This window comes from Muntiacus reevesi, chromosome 12 (genome assembly GCF_963930625.1).
Source record: "Muntiacus reevesi chromosome 12, mMunRee1.1, whole genome shotgun sequence".
Lineage (NCBI taxonomy): Eukaryota > Metazoa > Chordata > Mammalia > Artiodactyla > Cervidae > Muntiacus > Muntiacus reevesi.
This window is the reverse complement of record NC_089260.1, coordinates 34555328-34570176: the sequence shown is the minus strand read 5'-3', so window position 1 is coordinate 34570176 and position 14849 is coordinate 34555328. Positions and strand designations below refer to the sequence as shown.

At 40.1% G+C, this 14849-nt stretch overlaps 1 protein-coding gene across 1 annotated transcript; it reads left to right on the top strand.

The window, feature by feature from the left end:
- Positions 1-584: 584 nt before the first annotated feature.
- Positions 585-3375, top strand: LOC136144719 (large ribosomal subunit protein eL21-like). The gene is made up of 3 exons (XM_065902590.1): positions 585-939; positions 1992-2097; positions 3267-3375. Exons 1-3 carry the CDS (start codon positions 585-587, stop codon positions 3373-3375), a joined length of 570 nt encoding a protein of 189 aa, XP_065758662.1.
- Positions 3376-14849: the final 11474 nt, after the last annotated feature.

Below are 14849 nucleotides of genomic sequence, written 5' to 3'. Positions count from 1 at the left end.
GGTTCTATACAGGGCCACCAAGAGATGAAGAAGGACTCCCCAGTCTATTTTTAAGGGTCTTATGAATGAGAAATAAACATATGGTGCATTAAACCCCTATGATTTGAGAGTGCATTTACTTAGACATACCTCAATGTATCCTGACCAGTAAAGGAATTGGTATTTTGAATCAAACCACTTCAAATAAATTATAATATGTGACATTAGCTTCATTATTAGTCATCAGGAAGATCCATATCACAGGCTAGGATTATGAGAAACTATTCTGTTTATACTGTAGAAGAGGAACTGGAAAAGGCTGTGCTTCTAGTAACTCCATAGACAGAATAAATGTCTTTAACTCGTAAGAAATGGATGTATAAGATGAGAACACTAGTGTCTATTGGCTATTACTGGCTGCCTTTGGCAAGGTTATTATGCAAAAAAATATCTGACAAGAACTGGCCAGTATGTAAGCAGAATTGAAAGAGAGCAACATGCAGAAATTGAGTTCTTGCCACGTCAGAAGGCATCCAAAAATTAAAGAAGATGCTCCTTTCTTTTAGTTTCTTTTCAGAACTACCATCTTTTAGTAATTTGCCAAAATGACCAACACAAAGGGACAGGCATTCTACACGTTCTCTAGGCCTTTTAGAAAAGGAGTTGTTCCTTTGGCTACATCCCGGCAAATCTACAAGAAAGGTGACAATGTAGATATCAAGGGAATGGACACTTTTCAAAAAGTAATGTCCCACAAATGCTACCATGGCAAAACTAGAAGAGCCTACAGTGTCACCCAGCATGCTGTTGGCATTACTGTAAACAAACAAGTTAAGGGCAGGTTTCCTGCCAAGAGAATTAATGTGCCTCTCGAGGGTATTAAACACTCTAAGAGTGGAGAAAACGTCTTGAAACATGTGAAGGAAAATGATCAGAAAAAGAAGGAAGCTAAAGAGAAAGGTAAGTAAGTAAGTGTTAGTCGCTCAGTCGTGCCCAACTCTTTGCGACCCCATGGACTGCAGCCCACCAGGCTTCCCTATCCATGAGATTTTCCAGGCAAGGATACTGGAGTAGGTTGCCATTTCCTTCTCCAGGGAATCTTCCCAACCCAGGGATCAAATCCAGTCTCCTGCACTGCAGGCAGATTCTTTACTGACTGAGCTACAAGGAAAGCCCAAAAGAGAAAGGCACTTGGGTTCAACTGAAGCACCAGCCTGCCCTACCCAGAGAAGCACACTTCATGAGAACCAATAGAAGGGAACTTGAGTTCAAGTTGGAGCCTATCCGTGTGAATTCATGGTAAAATGTGTCTAAAAAATATAGAAAACCTGGACTGTTAAAAAAAAAAAAAAAAAGATGTGATGCTAGAAGACATTCAAGAAAAGCTTTAATAAAACTTCTCAGTTGAAATAAAGTAATCTGGGTAAAGACAGATGAAGACTGTAGACTTTCCAACACTGCTTCCAGAGAGTCTCCAAGAGAGGGAATGGGACAGGTACAGAGCAAGAAAACAGAGAAATACATCAGGTTTGAAAATTCTTCCTATCAAAGAATTTTGTGTGTGGTTGCTAGCACATGGAACCTAGAGCAAGAAGAGGAGAAGACTGCTGAGTTTTAAAGGAACTGCATTCCTGAAGAGATCACAACTCTGGCTTTAAAAGTTCCTTTGGATGAGACCTAAGACAATCTTTTGGTCCCAAACTTTTGAAGAACAGTCAAGCTTCAAAGGGGCTTTCCAGGTGGTGCTAGTGGTAAGGAACCCATCTGACAAAGCAGGAGACATAAGAGATGCAGGTTCAATCCCTAGGTAAGGAAGATCACCTGGAGGAGGGCATGGAAACCCACTCCAGTATTCTTGCCTGGAGAATCCCATGGACAGAGGAACCTACAGAGGCTATAGTCCATAGGATAGTAAAGAGTGGGACATGACTGAAGTGACTTAGCATGCACACATGCAAGCTTCAAAAGCTATTCAACCCCGAAAGAAGGCATGGTCTCTAACACCACATCAGTACAGGCCAAGGAGAATGATGAACAAGAAGGAACTTGCCCAGTGATAGAAACAGGGATGCTAAAGATCAACGGCCAAATGTATGCCCTGTTGGACCAGAAAGACTGGTAGGTCAGCAGAATCAAAGAGCACACGTGCACTTATTCTTGTAGCTGGAACAACTTTAGATTCTCAAATTGACTGATGGCGCTGTCAAGTTGCCAGGTATAATGTGTCAACTCAGCAGCCATATGTTTTTTTAAATCACAGAAAAAGCCTTTCTCACCTTGAAAATGTCAACTTGATAAAAAAAAAAAAAAGATAAATAGGATCACCATGAACATAATAAAAACCTGAAATACCTCATGGTCATTGCCATAATTGCTAGTTCCTCATTTAGGAAATGTCTGGTAATCATAAAAATACTCAGGGCAATTAAAATGTCAGTGAGTGTGAAAGTGATCCTACACAATCAAATTGATTTCCAGCTGGCAATCACACTCCCATAGTCTTACCCAAGTTTGGTTTCTGTGTGAGGCAGTAACACAACCCTGCTTATTGGACCAAGATATTTCAAGCAGTGTGCCAAAGAGGTCCAATGTAAAGGAGAAATACGGTCTGTGTTTCTCTACTGCCTGAAACAGCCAGTAGGAACATTGTTTTATATTAAAGTAAACATACTGTATTGTAGATGAGATTGCAGCGCTGAGATGAATTTTTGAGATGAGCTATGGAAGTGCAAATAAATTTATTTTTGCAGCATTGGCAAACTTCAGCTTCCATGGGCTGAATCACTTGGCAGAGACAAGCCTGCCTGCCTTAGTTAACTGAGAAACTGGGAGGCAAGGATGAACAGAAGGGAGAATGGCTGTAGGAGGCAATTTACAATTTAGCAGGATGGGTATCGGTGCCTCCTTAGATATTTATATCAAAAATCCCACTGGTCTTAACTCACTGGATACGAGAGCAGAATTCAGGTCTAGGACTTTCAAGGATGCATGTTCCTTACAAGTAATTGGGGTTGATTGTGATGGATGACGTCTCCTGGGCAAAATGAAGGTGCAGTAATGGCACAGCTAGGTCCTTTATCCCTCTTCATTTCTTTCCCTTCTTCCTACTCAGCCCTTCAATTCTAATCCACACAATTCAAAACAGTATTACTCCATACAAAGATAGATGCCTTTCTAGATGGGTAGATGATTAGATAAATCAAAATATAGAAAGAAAAAAGAAAGACATAGAAAGAGAGAGATTCCATGAGTTACTGTAACTGTTATTTACTCCGCCCCCATCCCAGCTCTTCTGCCTTAGTGCTGGGACAGACCAACACCAAGCTCTGCGGGGACGACAATGGGATCTTGTGCCACAGCCAGCAGGACACGCTGCATTTTCACAGAGGTTGGTGAAGAGGAAGAATGAGAGTCTACATGAGGCTGACAAGTGGCCAGCGTTCCATCGAGGCATGAGAGTCTGTAAGGACACCAAGACAAGAACCCAGAAAAGGCAGAGTCCTGTCAGGACTTGGATCCAGCTGAATCACAATCTAGCAACAGCCCTATGTTTCCCACTTTCTTCCCCTGCTGCAGTCGGCCTGAGCTGAGTTGCTCTTTCCTGCTGTTAAAATATTCTGGTCTTGGCATTGACATGTACACACTGCAGTGTTTAAAATGGATAACCAGGAGGGATCTTCGGTACAGCAAAGGGCACTCTGCTCAATGCTATGTGGCAGCCTGGATGGGAGAGGAGTTCGGGGGAGAATAGATGCATGTTTGTGTATGTGTGCTCAGTCGCTCAGTCATGTCTGACTCTTTGCAATCTCATGGACTGTATGTAGCCTGTCGGGCTCCTCTGTCCATGGGATTTTCCAGGCAAGAATACTGGAGTAGGCTGTCATTTCCTTCTGCAGGAGATCTTCCTGGCCCAGGGATCAAACCTGTGTCTTCTGCATTGCCAGGCTGATTCTGTACCACTGTGCCACCTGGGAAACCCACGTATGTGTATGGTTGGGTCATTTTGCAGTGCACTTGAAACTGTCACAACACTGCTAATTGAGTATACTCCAATATAAAATAAAAAGTCAAAAAAATATTCTGGCCTGAAGCAGTACAAAGGGAAAGCTATAACCCCAGAAGTAGTGGGGCAGAGGGAATGGGGAAACACACTCTTTGCACAAATGACTTCTGCTTGGTTGAGTTGACTCTGATTGACAATAAAATTTGAGTCTTACTTTATGTGTTGTTATGATTAGAATTAAAATAGACTCATGATAACCAATTTATTGGTAACTTTTTGAAAAATTATACTTAAAACTGTATATACACATTTTCATTTCTTAAGTATGACACCCATGATAGCAAAGAATTTCAGGGTCTTGTGGAAACTTTTTTTAAAATTCTCAAGGACTGGGGATCACAAGAGTGTGCTTAAAGACATGAGATGATAGAATATGCAGATACGGATGGTACACTTGAATTCTATCTGACCCTTTTGCATTGATGATTTAGAAACTCCTAAAGTTAGGAATATCTTTTAGTCCCCTTTGCATCTGCCAAAACCAGCTCTGTAGACTTAGTAGTTCTTTCTTCTCTTAAAAATAAATCTGTAAACATTTTGTGAAAAGTCCCTATAACCAACTCTACTATTATAGAGAGTCTCCCCTCCCTCACCTTCTAACTTTCACTGAAACTTTCCTGTTTCATCCTGGGTTCAAGTCCCATTGCCTCACATCTGGTACCTACCATTCTGCTCATCTCTTTATTCTGATGCTTTGTCAGGACTATCTCTATTAATCCTGGCTGTCCATTGCTTGCTGCCTTTCTAAGTTTTGGCCTTCCAAAATCCTTATCATATCCTAGTTTCTAGATGCCCTAGTAGGCATTGTCAGCCTCTGCTTGCTAAAGAAGTGAGTTTGGACTCTGATCTCTCTGGTGGATTATTTTGTTTGCCCTTCAACTCCATCTTTACCTGGCTCCACCATGGTTAGAGTCTATAGAGAGGTTGAATTTTTTAGCCTACAAAATCTGATCCCTTACACTGGTTTCTGGTTGGGATTAGCAATGGGAAGCCCTTGTGGGTTAACAGGGAGGAGTAGGAGATGCTAGTCAGCTAATGATCTGTTGGTTTCCCTCCCCACCTGGCAGAAGGTCACTTTCCTACCTCTAAGCCACAGTTCCTCTTGGATCGCTCTCCCATGAGCTCTCTCCAAGTGTGGTAACCCATTCCTCAGACTGGCCCTACAGGCATGGCTGTTACTGCCCCCCATGTTTCATCACCTCTTGGTGGTTTCTCTTAACTGTCCATGAGCATGCATGCTCAGTCACTTCAGTCTTAACTCTGCCTACATCTTTGTAAAAGCTCCCCTTTGCAAGTCTTCTCACTTGCCTCATTTACATGTTTCATCTCTTTCCCATAAGGACCCTGAATAAAACACTCCTTGTTCCTAAAATACTGCTCTGAACATAGTTGGGCCAGAGGACACCAAGAGACCTTGAACTCTTTTCCTGAATTGGCCCTTTATAAAGTAGTTATTGAGCAAACATGTTGTTGCTTAGTCGCTAAGGCTTGTCCAGCTCTTGAAAACCCATGGACTGTAGTCCACCAGGCTCCTCTGTCCATGGGATTTCCCACGCAAGAATACTGGAGTGGGTTGCCATTTCTTCCTCCAGGTGATCCTCTCAATCCAAGTATCAGACTCACATCTCTTGGACTGGCAGGCAGAATCTTTACCACTGAACCACCTGGGAAGTCCTGTCCCACTATATACATCACAGTAATAAAAGAGGAAGGCAGGGAATAGGTTTTTCCAGGCTAGAATACTATTTCTACGGCAGTGGGACCCAAATGCTTTCAGAATCCCCAAAAATGACTAGACATCCTCACCAGGGGGGACCCACAGGCCCATGCTTCCCTCCAGCAGCACTCACACTGTTCTTTAAGATGACCCCTGAGCATTCCATCTTCCTGCCACACTGCCTCCCACAGTCACACCACTCCAGCCCAGGGAAGCCTAGTTATGTCATTTTCCCTCCTCTAGGTCAAAGCAGTTGCTTCTTAAGGTTCTTTCAGGAACTTCATCATGTTTGGCTTTTAAGTGTTTTCCACCAGATCCCCCCGGAACACTCTGTCTCTATTAGAGTCACTTCCTTTAAGTGAGGCTGTAATTTTTCTCACCTTCTGAGGGACAGAGAAAAAGAGTAGTCTCCAAAACTCTTGAAATATCCATTTGTTCTTTTTGAGATACAGACAATATGTTCCTAAGTTCCAAACAAATTCATGACTGATGGAGTTGTTGTAAAACAGGAGTTTTTTGGACAGTTTTTCCTCTTCTCCACACATCCATCAATACGTGTGCTGTGTACACTGACAACACGCCCAGAAAAACTGATTTGTGAAGGTTTTATCTAGAACCTAACTAGCAAAGCCAGAGCAGAAACTCTGGACTTTCCAAATATGCCAATTACATGGTAAGATGGAACAGTGCAATGATTCAGCAATGAAGCACTGGACTGAATTGCCTGCAATGAAATCCTAGTGGGGTGACCTTAGGGATGCTCTGTAATCTCTGGGCCTCTATGTACTCAAAGGCAAAATGGAGATGGTAATAGCATGTGCCATATAGGGTTGATTTGTGGATTAAATTGAAACCACATGTAAAATGCTTAACATAGCATTCAAATTACTTTAGTTAGTACTGTACTATTATTTTGATTGATAATCCAGTTTCCATTCTTGATTTGATTGTTTCAACTCTCTTCTACTGGAAAACTTCCTGAAAAATATTACCTATATATACCACCTCTGGGACTTCTCAGGTAGTACTAGCGGTAAAGAAGCCGCCTGCCAATGCAGGAGATATAGGAGATGAAGGTTTGATTCTTGGGTCAGGAAGATCTCCTAGAGAAGGAAAGGGCAACCCACTCCAGTATTCTTGCCTGGAGAATCCCAAGGACAGAGGAGCCTGGCAGGTTACAGTCCACAGGGTCACAAAGAATTGGACACCACTGGAGCGACTTAGCATGCACACACGTGTATCATCTTTACTCTTTGCAGACCATTACCCCCGAGACCCAAGTCTACTTTATCTCCTGATTATCTTGTTCTACTGAGATTTCTTTTGCTAAGTTATTTTAGGACTTCATGTTGATAAGTCCAACAGGTACTTTTTAATGGCTTGTCTTTGAACTCTCATAGACTTTCAATAAAGTTGACGCTCCCTTTTTGAAATGTTCCTGAGTGTACTACTATTCTCCCTGTACTCTTTAACAATGTATCTTAAGAAACCTACCCCTCTCCTTCTCCCTAACCTTTAAATATTAGAATACCTCAGATCTCAGGTTTGGGATATCTGGTCTCCGCACTCAACATTGTAACCCAAAGCAGCCTACCTCGTTTCTGTACCTTCAAATCCCATCTCCATGTCCAGGATGGCTGTGGGGAACTCTGACCAGGACTGCCCATGAAGTCTCTAAAATAACATGAATGGGAAATGTCTATGTGCTGTGATACAGACTCAAGTAAAGTGAACTTTTAAAATTGCTAGCATAGAATTTCAAATTCTGGAACCTACTCTTTAGGCATATATGACATGGCTTGCTGAGTTGCAGAATTATTGTCATGTAATAGCATAAATTGTTTCTGACAAGGTCTTTTGAAGAGAAGGAAGCTTGATTTGCTCAGGACTTCTCATAGTATATTACTCTCCTCATGTGGGGTGTTGAGTATTACCAGTATTTTGAGTAAATCTTAGTGAGAAATAAAAAAGGAAGCTTGTTCAGATGTGTAATTTGGTGGATATCACTCTTGCTAGTTAATAAAGTATTGATGATTTTTATTTCTTCAGTCCTTGAATTCATCCTTGCTTTCTTTGATATAGGTTTAAGACCTTTAGTATCATGAGCTGGATGGTAAAATTGATCTACTAGCTTATACGGGAGAAAAAGAAACAAGGATAATATAGCATTTCATCATGTCAGAAGAGGTTAAGGCTAAGCCTAATACCTGGTGGTAAAAGAATCAAAGTCTTATTTTGAATAGTCCATTAATGAGAAAAAACAACTTATGCTGATATCAGCATAAATTCATGCAAAAGGAGGTAAATGAGAGACTTACTCTTCCTTATTGTCCTAGGACAGTTGGAGAGATCAAGTTTAGCAGAAAGATGGGATGCTGAGAATGTAAACACAGAAACAGAAAACAGAAGCTACATCTTTAAAAACGACAGTGCGTGAAGCTGCTGATGACATAGGTCACAGGACTGTGGCCAGAAACCTCAATGCCCACCAAATATCTTGAAGTTAGAGATACTTGATTTTAAACATGAGGCTTCTGAGGAAAGCCCTGGAAGAGCTGAAATACAGAAAATGATAAAAATATGACAAAGTCTCAAAGGTTTAATTCCTTGAGGTTTTTAAAGTTCAGTGGGTCTCAGGTTCTTCTTCTGCTTTCCATTGAATATTTTCCACATTATCTTTTACCACACCAAATAGCCTCCGCCGAGGTCATCTAGTAGGAGCATAGTGAGAAGTGTTTATGACCCCAAGCTACACCGTATATCTGTAAAAATGGCATTCTTCTAGGACAATATTTCCCGAAGCTGCGATACCAGTTAGAATCAATTTGTCTGGTTCTGGTGAGGTGAAGTGGACTCTATTGAACTTGATGGGAAGGAGATTCTCTAGATCAAATGCTTATCCAAAGATCTCTTATGGATGCTGAGCGCAGAAACCTAAAGAAGGTGGGGTTGCTTCCAATGATCTTTGCACAAAATAAAGTGGAATTGCCTTTTACTCTTCATCACTGGGTGTCAATGGAAGAAGCCGAGTTAAGAAGAAAGGAACTAAGGAATTCTAATCCTGGTAACTATGTGATAATTATACTTCTGCCAAGGATGTTTTCCAACAACTCTGGCTAGGAGTTCCCAGAAACTAATAAGCCATCATGACTATGTTAAATGTAAGATTTCAGAATCCCAAGAATGCCAATTATTTAGGAGTGATTATAAAGTTTGACAGTAAAGATTTCCAGTGTAAGAAGTTTACATACCAAGACCCAGATATCTTGTTATTTCTGTCCAGATGTACCTGAGGCTTTGTTTGTGGTGATCAAAGGAATACATACCCCCCCCCCTTTTTTTTCCCTTGCACAATTTCACCCTGTGCCTACCATCTTGATAATTCATACAGGCATGAATTGGTTAGACCTGGATAGTACTTCATACTGAGCTGTTGAATTTTTTTAAATTTCTTTTTGGTTGTGCTGGGCTTCTTTGTTGCTGTGTGTGGACTTTCTCTAGTTGTGGCTCATGGGCTTCTCAATGCAGTGGCTTCTCTTGTTGTGTAGTACGGGCTCCAGGGTGTGCAGGCTTCAGTAGTTGTGGCATATGGGCTCAGTTGCCCCTTGGCAAGTGGGATTTTCCCAGGCCAGGAATCGAACCTGTGTGCCCTGCATGGGCAGGCAGGTTCTCAACCACTGGACCACTAGGAAGTCCTGAGCTCTTGAATTTTTGAAAATGTAAGAATGAGGAAAACTTAAAACACATTTTAAAAGGAGCAGTCATGTAATGCTCCATCCAGCCCCCAGTGATATAGGAAATTATATGAAGAAAGACGAGCTTAGGAATTTTTTTCTTTTACACTTTCAAAGATGGAGACACAAACATTTATATTTATTCCCTGCCCTACACTTTTTATCAAATCTCTCTGTGCAAGGGTGTTTAGAGTTAGAAAACCCAGAAAAAATATTTTCAAGCTTCTCAAAAAAAAAACAAAAAAAAAAACCACCTGTGTTTTTTGATATTTCTCTCCAGTGTCTCAAAATGTATTTTTGGATTTCCTTTTTTCTCAAATGTAGAGACCACTATTTTGGACTGTGTTGGAAATAGCTTCCTGTGTTGGCTCTCTCTATTCGTTAAGTCCTAAGGTCCTTTAGGGCAAAGATAATATCTTAGTTTTGTGGATGAGAGAACTTTGGGGCTTGTAAGTGCCTGTACAAAAATCCTTCATTCTTCCCGGAGATTGAGTCCCTGAAATGTACCAATGTCAGCAGAATCAAAGATAAGATCAGAAAAATCAGGGAGCTTGGGAAAACATATTCTGAAACATATTATTATTTTAAACATAAACATTTCCAGAAAACATCTATGTGTAAAAACACATATACCTCTTCTGGTAAGATTTCTTCAGAATCATCTTCTCTGAGTTGATTCAGGAAATATGCAAATGAAATTGTGATCTCCTAGGAAAGAGTCTCCCACAATTGTCCATTATGTGTGCTATAGTTCTTTTTTATATATTAATCTTTTTATTAGAATATATTAATAATTGGTTTAAAGTTTGCATTAGTTTTTGCTGTGTAACATCGTGAATCAGCCATATGTATACATATATATCCCCTCCCTTTTAAGCCTACCTCCCACCCCACTCCCATCCCATTATTCTATACTTCTTAGTAAAAATATTCACCTAGATTTTATTGGATTTAAATTGAATGTGTTTTGCAATTATGTCTCCATTTTTTAAAGACCTAGGAAATGTTTCTGTATCTTGGCTTTTCACATATTGTGATGGAGCTTATGATTACTCTTCCCAACTGACACCCTAAAAATGTATCAGGGGATGGGTTGTAGACAATCTTCATCTCCCTCACCTCCTCCAAAAGCCCACCAACCAGATTTGCACAAAAAATAAGGCTTACTTAACTTTTGATAAATTAGCCTGTGTGAGGGTTTTGTTTATTTATTTGTGTGTGTGTGTGTGTGTGTATGTATGTGAGGGTTTTAAAGTCAAAAATACATCAGCCAAAGTGTTATGTGGATTTTAAAATTGTATGGACACAGTTTGATCTGTCTTATTTTCCAGTTTCAGATGCCAACATGGTGATTAATTCAAGGTAACCATACTCACATTTTAAAAAATTATAAAATGTCTGATTCACTTCTCCCTTCTTCCTACCTGTCTTTATTATGAAAGTGACAATCTGTGGCAAATCTGTGTTTCATTGAATTTTGGTGTAGGTCACAGAAGAAAATAATGTGGAGGAGCATTTATCAGGGGTCAATATTCACCCAAGCACAGACACAAGGATATATTCTGTCTTCTAAAGAAGTGGTGTGGGTGGGTATACCCAATGACGCAGGAACTTCTTGTTCACATCAAAATTAGTCAGCCTACAGGAATGTAAAAATGTATTTGAAGAAATATGTTAATGTTGCTCTTCAAGAAATGGTAATGTGGTACTTTTATCAAAAAAGTTTCCTTGTCCGACTTGTTTCAGTATAATTTTGAAGTGTTACATTGAAGAGGAAGTAGGAGTAAAAATAGAATAGGTTTATATATTCCATCCCCAACAATGGATTAACTTTTTGGCTTCAGTATGGTAGCCTTGATATTCATTGAGCGAGAGGAGAGTTCTCTTCATGAGGCTAGGAATCTGATCTGTCTTCTTTTTCATTGTGCCTCTCGCCCTCATATCATAGTTAAACGCTCCTTAAGTATATTTGGTGAATTAATGAGTTAGTGAGCTCTACTCTCCACCTAAGTCAATTGTTCACCAAGTACGTTTTAGCACATCTGGACTCTGATCTAGACTTCATCCCACTGGCATTGGACACCTGCCTTGAACCCACTCAATGAGGTCTTACCAAACCATTGACCTCCTCCCTTGGGGTTTAACCCTGTCCACCATATACCTTCTCCTAAACTGGGTTGGCCAAGAAGCTCATTCAGGGTTTTTGTAACATTTTACAGAAAAACCCAAAAGAACTATTTAGACAGTCCAATAAATAGATTATTTATATTTGAGATGCCCACATGACTTTGAATCTTAGTTCTATTCTTTATCTGTGCCTCTAATGCCTCACCAACAAAATCTGAAGTCACTGGGTATAGGGCATAACATCTAGGTTTAGAGAAATGTGGAAAACTTGATATTCACCTTAGTAACCAGTGCCACAGTGATCACAGCCCTCCTGCCCTGATTTGTATTTTCATTAAGAGCCTACCCTAGCTTGTCTCAGGGCCAGGCCTTTCAGAGTTATAAACAGCAGAAAGACAGATGGAAATCAGAGGGAAGTATTTTAGTCCACTGTAAGAAAAAGAATTCAAATGGGGATAGCAAATTACTAAAACCCTTCAGATATGGACTTTATGGCCATCTGATGGAGGGCAGTAAAAGAAAGTCTCATATTAAAAATTGTATGTATACCATAACTGTGGCAAATGCAGTGGGTGTTGCTATTTTGTTAATTTTTCTTATTCCATAGATGCTTTATGTCTCCGGGTATGCAATCCAGAGAGCTGAAAATTAATTGGTTAATAACAATCAAAGCAGTTCATATTTGGGCATACATTGTAACAGGAAAAAATATTTTTTTAATACCAGTAGTTTTTAATGGGTGAATTATCCAAAGTGTAATCAATGTTTGTTAAATGTGTCACAATACAGGATGTATACCTTTTTATTGTGTTTAGGCGATGATTCTGGACATAAGCTCTTGTCTAGTTATAGAATGTGTTGCTTTGAGAAGGCAGTGTTATGCAGCTGTGAATAAATTTTTAATTTTCATCCCCTGGAACCTTTGTGTCATCCTTGGGAAATGCCCAGCTGTATTCCTGAAAAGTTGAATAAACAGTTCACTTTTGAGAATGAAATTTATTTTAAATGCTATTTAAGGAAATTCTCTTCTGAATTATTTTATGGGACAAATAATTACTTGCTCACTTTATATTTTTAAACTTTCTGTTTTATATTGGCGTGTAGACTATTAACAACGTCGTGACAGTTCAGGTGGACAGCAAAGGGACTCAGCCACACATACACATGTATCCATTCTCCCCCAAGCTCCTCTCTCATTCAGAGTGCCGCATAACTTGAGCAGAGTTCCCTTTGCTATACAGTAAGTAGGTCCTTGTTGGTTATCCATTTTAAATAGAGCATTGTGTATCTGTCCACCCCAAGCTCCCTAACTGTCCCTCCCCCTATCCTTCCCCCACTCTGGCAATCATAAGTTCATTCTCTAAGCCCGTGAGTCTGTTTCTATTTTCTAAATACGTTCATTTGTATCATGTCTTTAAGATATTTGTTTTGCTTTCCCTATAGTTATCCCTATAAGTTATCTGCAAGACTACAGTGATGCTGCACTGCCACCTCCTCAACATTAATGACATGTAGACATTCTCAAATTTAAAGAGAAACCTGAGAGTACCATATTTGTAACACACATTTATGAATTCCTAGCATCTCTGTTAATTAGCCCTAATCTTTAACTTTGGAAAATAATCAAGAGAGATTATCTGAGCCTCTGTTATCACAAGAGAATCATGGAAGAAATTCCATTCAAAATAAGAGTAAAATCAGGAGAGAACACTGGATTGACAGCTTCAATCAGCAGGCTGGAGTTCTGCTTTTCTCACAAATTGATTTTGGTAAATTGTTTAGCTTCCCTGGACCTCAGTATTCTCTTTGGGAAGATGGCATTAAAAATGCCCTTCATACTTAGAGTTTATCAGGATTACATGGAAAATAAATATGTGAGAGCATTTATTTTGTAAGCACAAAGTAAGTTTCACTGCAAATCTAATCAAGTGTGTGGTGTCTTTGAAATTTCCCCCAGGCAAGATTGCAGGATAAATCCTATTCACTGAAACTCTGTCATCTTCTTTTGGAAGCATTGGCAGCAAAGATGAGTCATTAAGAGAAATGTTATTATTACAAAGATCATTAAGAGAAATAAGAATAGCATTGACAGTGCACATAATTAATATTCACACTTAGGGGAGCCTAGAACAACTCAGAATATGGGTCCCAACGTGAGCTGCCTGTGGGCAATATTTAGTGTCTGTTCCCTCTCTACTTTCTCATCCTGTAAGTGATCCCTGGTGGATCATTCAGTGGAGAGTCTGCCTGCAATACAGGAGACCCAGGTTCAATCCCTGGGTCAGAAAGATATCTTGGCGGAGGACATGGCAACCCACTCCAGTATTCTTGCCTGGAGAATCCCATGGAGAGAGGAGCCTGGCGGGCTACATAGTCCATGGGGGTCACATGAGTCGGACACGACTTAACGACTAAACCTACCTACCAAAGTATTTCTAGACTCGTGTTTCTTGAGCTCTTGGCTGGCATTCTACCCAGGGTTCCTGACTTTGATCTGATGTCTTGCTTTGTAATTCTGATTTAATTGCTCTGCCTTCAAAATATGCCATATTCTCAAATGTCTGAATCCATAACTAGTTTATTAACCTGATGAATGATAAACATTGACCAAATTCCTGTTATCGAGCTGAATTGAATGTGGTATAAATGGCTGGCCTTGACTTTGGAGCTGAACTGAATGTGGTACAAATGGCTGGCCTTGACTTTGGAGCTGAATTGAATGTGGTACAAATGGCTGGCCTTGACTTTGACATCCCTGTGTCCTAAAGACCTACTATATAGTTAGAACCTTCAGAACTTTTCTTCGGAGGTGAGAAGTGGAGAGGTCACAGTTTTGGCTAGCAGACTGTTTTATATGACTTAGAATTTAGATTAAGAATCACAAGTCACCAGCTTTTAAAAATAGAAAACTAGCTCACAAATTTCCAGCATTCTGACTTCTCTTAAATATCAAACCATGTAGTGGCACTGGGTCCTTCATGGCAAAAATAGCAATGACTGAGGCGCAGCTGGTTTCTTTAGGAGGGCAGTCTGTGTTCAGTGTACCAGGGTCCCCGCCTGTACCACGTCATTTATTTATGTCATCTGTGTGGCCCCTGTAGGACCTGAGTTTGTGACCCTTGAAACATTCTCGGAAATAACCTAATTAAATCCATTCTCATAACCAGTTAGTCATGGATGAAATCATGAACAGATGGTTTAAGGTGAACATATGTTGTTGATCTGTTTC